This window comes from Panthera leo, chromosome A3, assembly GCF_018350215.1.
Source record: "Panthera leo isolate Ple1 chromosome A3, P.leo_Ple1_pat1.1, whole genome shotgun sequence".
Classification (NCBI taxonomy): Eukaryota; Metazoa; Chordata; class Mammalia; order Carnivora; family Felidae; genus Panthera; species Panthera leo.
The window spans coordinates 119,752,544-119,761,120 of NC_056681.1; the positions used below are offsets into that span (position 1 = coordinate 119,752,544).

General features: G+C 54.4%; 1 protein-coding gene across 6 annotated transcripts in view; it reads left to right on the plus strand.

Moving 5' to 3' along the window:
* DTNB (dystrobrevin beta) overlaps nt 1-6,330 on the plus strand; it is a 239,585-nt gene extending 233,255 nt beyond the window's left edge. For 3 of the 6 annotated variants that reach the window (XM_042933506.1, XM_042933505.1, XM_042933510.1), the window contains 3 exons: nt 659-712; nt 4,179-4,213; nt 6,118-6,330. In XM_042933506.1, coding sequence (XP_042789440.1) covers nt 659-712; nt 4,179-4,183 — 59 coding nt within the window. In that variant the 3' untranslated portion in view covers nt 4,184-4,213; nt 6,118-6,330. The remainder of the gene's footprint in view (nt 1-658; nt 713-4,178; nt 4,214-6,117) is intronic. The other 3 variants (XM_042933507.1, XM_042933509.1, XM_042933511.1) reach the window with 3 other exon arrangements.
* The last annotated feature ends 2,247 nt before the right edge of the window (nt 6,331-8,577 follow it).

Here is an 8,577-nt window from a genome sequence, read left to right on the forward strand (position 1 = left end):
TTAAAAAAAAATTTTTTTTTAATGTTTTATTTTATTTTTGAGAGAGAGGCAGACAGAGCACAAGCGGGGGAGGGGTAGAGAAAGAGGGAGACAGAATCTGAAGCAGGCTTCAGGGTCCGAGCTGTCAGCACAGAGCCCAGCACGGGGCTTAAACTCATGAACGAGAGATCATGACCTGAGCCAAAGTTGGAAGCTTAACCGACTAAGCTGCCCAGGCACCCCTGGTTGTTTTTTCTTAACAGAAGCCAGTGTTAATCTAGGTATTCTCCCACCATGTACTTTTATGGTTGCTTTCTTGAACCTGAATGCAAGGTATTAGATGTATCCCTAGTGGGTGTCGTCACCTTAGGGAAAGCGGGCATGGAGAAGAGGCAGCCACCCCCGACCTAGTCACCAGGGAAGCCAGCAACTGAACCAGCAGCAAGGTGAGTGACCTCAGCTGTGCTGCCCCTAAGGGCGTAGGGCTTATGGGTAAACAGTGCTAGGGCGTGCACCACGCAGGGCGCGTACTAGGTGAGCGTCAGCACCCGTGCAGGCCTGGGACCGTGAGCCTTTAGCTAGGGCTTCGTCCCAAGCCTTCTGAGTTACCGCCTTCACCCTCCCTCTATGCTTGTGCTGTGCTGAAGGGTCACTGGCCTCCTTGGACTTGTTTTCACAGCAGAGGAAGGTGCAGAGGAAGAAGAAAAGAAGATGCAAAGTGGGAAAGAAAGAGGTAAAGGCAGCTCACAGGACCCCTAGTTTGAGTGGGAGGCAGAGCTGGACAGCCCCTGAGGGAAACTCCCCTCCCTTTTGTTTCTGCTTTCCTTCCTGCTGCCCCTTCCCCCAAAGCTTTCCAACCCCCACAGTTCCTTCTGCCTACTTTTCCCAACCGACCATCAAGGTTTGCCCTGGAGGTGGCGGTGTCAGGCGATCAAGAAAAGCCTCCTGATTTCCAGATACTGTGATAGATGGTTCGGATATAGGAAGTAGATACCAGCAGAGCACAGAACATGACCCTTTGCCTCCAGGAGTTTATAATCTAGTCAGAAAGGCAAGACAGAGATATGCAGAATAAATAGGAGATAAAATGAAGTAGCAGGAAAAGTTAATCATCAAACTTTGAGTGTGTGATTATAAATACAAGAAACATTTCTGAAAAGGAAGCGATTCTTGTGGGCAGAATAGCCAAATGGTTTTCTGGCCTCGATGGAAGAATTAAAAGCAATAAAGAAGGGTATCAGCAAAGGACAGTAATGCCTTCCTCGTTTTCTTGTATAGAAAACTTGCTTAATAACTTATTATGAACAAGGAGCTGTGCTAAATGATGTCCACGTATTATCTCATTTGGCACTTAACAACCCTGTGAGACACATAACAGTGTCCCTATTTTACCACTGAGAAAATAGGCTCTCAGAAGTATAGATCACGTAGCTGTAAAGCAGCAGAGATTCAGTGTGAACTGGGTCCTTCTGACCCCACTTCACACACTTAATCTTCATGTGTCTGTGCCATGCTGAACAAAAAACATTTGGGAGTTGTATGAGCTCTTATTTCGGTCCTATATTAATATGTCTATTTCTGGATTCCTCCAAAACATAAGCTCCACAACGTAGAGATTTCGGTCTGTTTTGTTCAGGATGTATCCCCAGTGCCCAGAAGAGTGCCTGGCACATAGTGAGGTGTCAGTAAATTCTCACATACAAGGAAGTAAGCCAGGTGATGTACCAGAGAGTGCTTCGTCAGGGACAGAGCGGGAGCGGCCCAGAGGAGGCTGGGCTCTGGAAGGTGCGCCCACTCTCTCTACCCCTGCTGAATGCTCTGCACTGAGCACACCCTTCCTGTTTGATTTCACAGCCCCCGAGCAAGGATTCGAGACAGGGCTCAGAGCGGTTCAATAACCTGCACAGATCATAGCTGGCAGAGCCGGGAATCCATGCCCATGCGGCTGGTAGACGAGGCGAAGTGAGAAAAGTCGTAAGGAAGGGTGGGAAGAAGTGGAGTGGGAGTTGCAGGCGAAGAAGGTGGGAAGGGAAGGGAGGGGGGTGCCTGGGGGTAGGGTCTGCCGTGCTGCTTGCCACGGGGGCTCGCGGGGCAGGAGAGGCAGGCCTTCAGAGTTTGCCACCAGACTCTGAGACTGTCCAGGATCCTGGGAGGAGTGGAGAAGCGGAGTCCGGGTGCCACAGTCCTCTAGAGAGTCAGCGAGGCCTGCGAGGCAGTGGACGGCAACTGTGCGGGATTGAGGACCACGGCATATTTGGCATGGCCGCCCAAATGTCAGAAGTCGAGGTCAGCTGTATTTGAGACATCTAGCAGTGTCACAGGGAATGGTAGAGAAGACCCTTTCCTTGCCGAGAGCAGACCAGGGGGAAGGCAGAAGGGTTGTTGTGCAAGAGACGAAGCAGGGAGGAGATGCACAGAGATAAGTTCACACTCCGTAAACACGTGCTCCAGTCCCACGCGTGCACACGCACGCGCGCGCACACCACACAACTCATCCAGATCCTAGCGTTCGTGTGGAATGTTCTTGGCTGAAGACGTAACATCTGCTGCTTTGGCCTCTCTTCCCATTGACCCTCCCTTCCCAGTAGCTTTTCCCATGGCTTCTCCTCAGCTTCCCTGTATTCTGTGCAGCACACGGAGGGCGGCCCTGACCACCTGGGCCTTGCCATGACCATGGACTGCAGCCCAGGTCCTGGTTCAGGGCTGGGTGTGGGCTGCATCTCACACGTGGACGGGCATAGTTCCCATTGCCTGGTGCCCCCTGGTCTCAGGGGCCTCTGTCTGCACCTGTGTTCTCTGCCAGCATCTCTCCTCTCTGCCCCTCTTGCTCTTAGTGTCTCCCCATCTCTCTTCCAGTGCACACACCAACGTTTCTGTCTGTCCCCGTGAGACCTTGTGGGAACACCTGAGTTTCCGTTGCTGTGGCTTTAGGTGCCATCCCAAGAAAAAGAAAAAGAGTGTTAAGAGCCAGGGTGAGACTTGAGTAGGGTTTTAAACAAATGTTTGACTCTTGGCATTGTACATACAGGTCTCAGGATATGTCTTCTTAGCTGAACTGTGGCAGGTATGTGGGTGGAGGTACAAGCCAGGTATTTTTACAGATGGACCTTCCGATGGTCTGCCGTGGCCTAGACATGAGATTTTACTACAGACCAACATGGCGGTAACTGCGGTCACCGAGGCGTTGGAGAAGAGTGACTGTCAACCGTAGAGAGAGAGGAGATGTGCTTCTTTGGGGTTGAAGTGATGCTGACCTAACATAAACACAATTTGGTCAGCACCCCACCAGGCATAGTCTGCTCAGTGCAAAAACCCTAAGAGCCAAATGGGCACTTTTGAAGAATTCGTGACCAAGCCAGACTTCACCAGCACGTTCGCCCTTACCTCAGCCCCCTCACTGCCTTACCCTGGATCTCTGGCTGGCTGCATTCTGGGGAACGCTTCTGCTCCCCTGGGGTGCCGCACTGACTTCGCGTCCCCTCACTGCTCGCCTGGGGTGTTCAGAGTCCTTGTCGCCAGGACTACACAGATGAAACAGACTGACACGGTACTTCAGAGCCCGAAATTCATCTCGGCCACTCCAGGGCCTCATGTTATGCTCCTTTGTCCTTCAGAACTGCCTCTCCCAGAACCTGCCACCCATAGTGTTGGGAGCTGTAAATCCAGTTTGCTCGCTCAGAGTACGCTGGTGTGTGTCCAGTAGGCTGACAGCAGCAGCCCTCTGTGAATTCTCAGGCTTTTGTGGGTGCAGTCGGTGTTCAAGATTTCAGGGGGAGCAGGAGTGATTGAGCATCCCCAAGCAGACACGCCTGCAGGCAGGAAACACCGCCAGTATCGAAATTTAATTCCTTCTCACCTTGGTCACTTTCAGAACCAGATGGGCTGCGCCCCCAGATATAACCGCTCCCTAGATTTAGGGTGGCTTCATTTCCATTTTAGTAGTAGTATTTTCCCTCTCCCGAGAGACACTTGTTTCTCCATGGTTGTTCTGCATCCGTTGCAGGTGCTGGTTGTAGGTAGCGTGACTGTCCTGGCCCTTTTCATAGTTGGTTGGGAAAAGCCAGCATAGGGGGCAGAAAGGGGAGAGTGAAGTCCAGAAGCCCGTGGGTGTGTGGGCCGGTAGTCCCCGGGGAGAAGATGCAGGCTGGTGAGACACCCCAGGCGTGACTCCGTGTGTTGTTTGTATCCGTGCTGCACAGGTTAGCAGAGGAGCCGGGACAGAGAGGAAGCGCGGGTGAGTACAGTGTTCTCTGCCCTCCCCACGGCCCCTTTCCCTTTGTACCCACGGTCTTCCTTTCCCTCCTCCCTTTCCTTGGTCTCACTTTCCAAGCCAGCCACCCTGAAGGGGGGAGATTCCAGTTAAAGCTTTTCTTAAAGAGCCCCGTTCACCTTTTCGCTTTGCCTCGGCCCCGCTATCATACCCTCTTGGCCCCTCTTCCCGGCTCTGGCCCATCTTGCTCTACGCTGGGTCTGGCCTGGGCCTCCGGTATCGGTTGGTATCACTGGTGTCTGGATGCAGCCGGCAGACCCAAGAGCTGCCAGCCGACACGGGCTCTGGGAGCCAGTGGCCAAGGCTGTCCCGGCCACCTCTGCCACCTTGCTGGTTGCCCACAACCACCGTCATTTCTCTCCCAGGGTCTGTGCCGGCGCCCCAGGGTTCCGACACCCAGAGCTCCGATCTGCCTCGGAACCTGACCACAGACACGTATTTCCGTCCTCCAGGGTCACATCCACTCCAATAGAGCCAACCAAGCCATTTCCTGTGGTGCCTGCCAACCCGCACCCCCTCGTCCTAAAAAATTAATGAAAATACAGATTTCCCTCTGGGACAGTGCTCACTGCTTTAGGAGGTAGTCTTTCACGTCTTTCCATCTGAGGACCTTGACTCTTCTCTCCTCCCAGTTCCAAGACAGTGAGGCTCCGGGGCCTGCTTGCTAGAAAGAAGGGATGAAAATAATTGGACAACTAGTCTGTTCAGAACAGTTCTTTGGAAGATAGATGTCTTTGGTTTGACCGCGAGATGTCTCTTTATTTGTCAATCTTTCTTTCCCTCCCCTCCCCCACTTCTCGTGTTTAAAAGTTAGGCCGTCTTCCTCAGTTACAGATCTTCCAGGCAGAAAAGCCAGGGCTGCAGCCCCATGATCCCAAAAAAGGAACATCTCCAGGCCTTTTCCTGCCGGCCCCACCCCCCACGTGCACCCGGCCCTTGAGGGGCTCTGTTCTGCCAGCGCTGCGGGACCTGCCGTCTCGGAGCCTGCACTGACTCAGGGATTGTGCAAGCCTCTATGGGAAGCACCCAAGCTGCAGAAGTTCTCTCGCTGCCCTGGAAATCTCAGGGCCTCCGGGGCTTGGGCAGGGTTTTACCTAAATTCACTGCACATTCAGGCAAGGCCCTTCCCAACAGCAGGCCTAGGCCGCTGCAGCCAACGAGGGAGTCAGGAGCTGACTTGCCCCTCGGGAGCTTGCCAGAGCCCCCCTCCCCGGGGGCACAGAGGAACTGGGGGATAAGGATAGGCACGCCAGAGCCGTCTGGCCCCCCCCTCTTCCTGCAGATGAGGGAATGAAGAAGGCCCACGGCCTGGGAGCTTGGTGCCAGAACTAGAAGCGGAGCTGGGTCTCCTGACGCTGTCCTCAGACCTCAGATCGGGAGTTAGGAGAAACTCATCAGGAGTAGAGAGTCAAATGAAAAGCATAAAAACTCAGGTGGCTCAGTTTCACAGACCCTTAAGTTCTGCCCTCTTCCGGCCTGAATCTGAGGTGTCGTCCCTGCCACCCAGTGTTTGTAAGCACCTCTCCAAGCTCAGTGCTCTTCTCCTCAGTCACAATCCTTCTTCCCAAAAAAGCACCACATTCCAAACCTCGCACTGTAAACCCCGTTCTTTCTTCCCAGAAACGTTTCCTGGCCCTGTGACCCCAGCAGCAACTCCCAAAAAACTCTAGGTACCCCCCACAAAAGAGAAAGCCCCTTTCCCTAAAAAGGAGCACGAGTGTTATCGACTCTTTGCATCTTCTGAGTTGAAAGCTAAGCATCCCGACAGCCCCATCCCAGGACATTGCCTTGCCCCAGCAGATGTTAGCAGCATTTGCTTGGAGACCCTCTGCAGCACCCGTGAGTAACAGCGTGTCTGTCCTGCACAGGCACAGGGGACATGCAGCAAGCTGGCGTTGACATGAGGAAGGCGAGATCTTCCCCCAGAGGCGCATTCCTGTCCATCTTTCGGCTGCACACCTGGACCAGGCTTGCAGGCTGCCAGACGTCACTACCTGGCAGGAAGAGGGGAGCCCAAGCCGGTGGGAAATGGGAGGGACTGCCTGATGCCGCTGCCGCCGGTGGGCCTCCCCCTTGCACAGTCCTGCATGAACTAGCGTCTTCCTCACTCCCCTCGGGCCACGGTCTCATCTCTGCAACAGGAATTTACCGGGAGGTTGAAAAGAGAAAAGAAACAGCACGAATCTCCTGTGTGTGTGACCTGATGGAGTTCTTGCTGGCGTCTTGCCGGCACATCGCGTGCTCCCTGGGGTGGGGGTACAACTTTCCTCACCACCTTTGACCTTTAAAAACCAACAGGTTTTCTTCCCTGTGTCGTGCAAAGACAGCTTCAGGCTTTACTGAGTTTTACAGATATTCACACCCTGGCCACAGTGCTAAAAATAGCCTCCTTCCTTTCTCTCATACTGGTTAGCTAGGCTTCCGCCCCGGTTGGTGCCGCTCACTGCTCAGCAGCCTAGGCGGCAAGGGGGAGCAGAGAGCAGCCCAGGAGAGGATTCTTTGCAGCAAAGCCCGCCGCCGGCCGGCCAGGGAGCGCTGACCGGTGACCACCAGAGGGAGCACTGACCCCCGGGCGCTGTGCTCCCGCCACCTCCCCCTTCTCAGGGTTCCATTCTGCTCTGGCACACATGATAATCAATCCCAATTCCCGGTGATTTTCATTTATTTTTTTTCTGCTCCCTGGGCTCCAGGATGTTATTTTTAGTAGTGGAACGGCTATAAATATTTATAAAGGGCAGCGACTGGAATGAAGTGAGAGGCCCCACAGCTGGCTCTCTCATCCCCCCAACACACACGCCCCTGCGGACCCCTGCCCGCTGCCTGCGGAGCCAGTGGGCTCAGCCCATAGCCACCCACGGAGGGAGTCACGTGGAAACCTCGTGAGGGCGCAGCCAGGGTGAAACGGGTGGGGTTGACTCTCCATCCTTCCCTCTCACTGTCCCCGCTTCCTCATTACTCCCACCCAGGAAGGAGGTCAGGGCTTATTCCGGGAGTGCTGTGCGCTGCTAGGCCCAGGGCCTCCATGTCATGAATACTACGTATGAGGGGCAGGTGCAGCCTGGATCGCTCCAGCTGTGTGAGAGCAGAGAGGAAATGGGAGCCTGCGGAGAGGCCCCACGCCCGTGGAGGGCTGGCCTTCCACAGCAGCTTCCGAGCGCTGTCTTGGCCCAGCCGTGACCAGCAGTGAGCCGAGGCCCCGGAGAGCCAACAGGGATTCTGGTAAAACAAAAGCACTGGTGAAAAGGTTCTCCCACACGCTCAGGAAACAGGGATCCAGCCTTGCCTGGAGGGCCAGATGGGGCAAGAATGAAAGTAACCATATGGAAAGTTCTGAGGGACACTCCGTGCCAACCAGTGGTGAGATTAGGTATGGGATGGGGGGCAGGGTGGGGGCGGCAGGGCTACAACAAGGTCTCAGGGATGACTGTGTGCTCCCCCCACAATCCTGACGTCCCACACTTTGGACCCTGCCCCTGAGGACAGAGCAGGACCCCACTTCCCGATTCCTCACGTGAACTGCTTGCTTCTTCCAGAGCAGAAGGAGCCAGAGAACAGATTAAAAGCACCAGTGGCTCCAAAACAGCCAAGGGCTAAGGTGCACATGGTGTATGGCAGTGTCCTCTGGGCCCCCTGTGTGTCCCTCCACACCTGAGAGGTTGCCCGAGCCCACAAGGCCCCCAGCCCCTGCTCGGCAGGTTCTTGCACCAAGGAGCAGCCTTAACGTCCTCAATCGCAGGAGAGGCTCTGGACTCCCAGCCTCTCACGTGTACTTGGAGGACGATAAAAAGGACTAGAGAGAGCCACGGCGATGAGCTCAGACGCCAGCATGACAGTGCATGGGGTGTTGGGTTTTATATAAACTCTGGTTGACAAGTGAGTTCTTTTACAGCTAGAATATCCACCATTGTCTAAGGCCCCTGAGGTGCCTCCTGACTTCTTGGCATGTGCTGTAGAATGTAGATCCGTATCAGGAGCTTGAAGCTGGTCCCTTTCCTCAACTCTGACCTGGAACACAGGTGTCACCCTAGGTAGGGGGCACTTCCTTCTTAATTGCTCTGTGACCATTTAGGAGTCTAATTTAACCTGAGTAGATGATCTTTTAAGAGAAGTGACGTATACTGTCAGCATCATAGGCCCCCTGGGCTGCTGTTTCGTAGCCGTGAAGACCCCTCGAGAGGTCCTAAATGCATCCTGGGTCTTGAGGAAGCCGCAGGCCCACCAAGTGCAGATCCCAAAGTCCCAGCCGTGCTGAGGTTCCATTTATTTTCACAGCCCCCTCGTCTGCTGCTTGCGCTTTCTCCACCGGCAGACTCCCCTTCTTTTGCGTT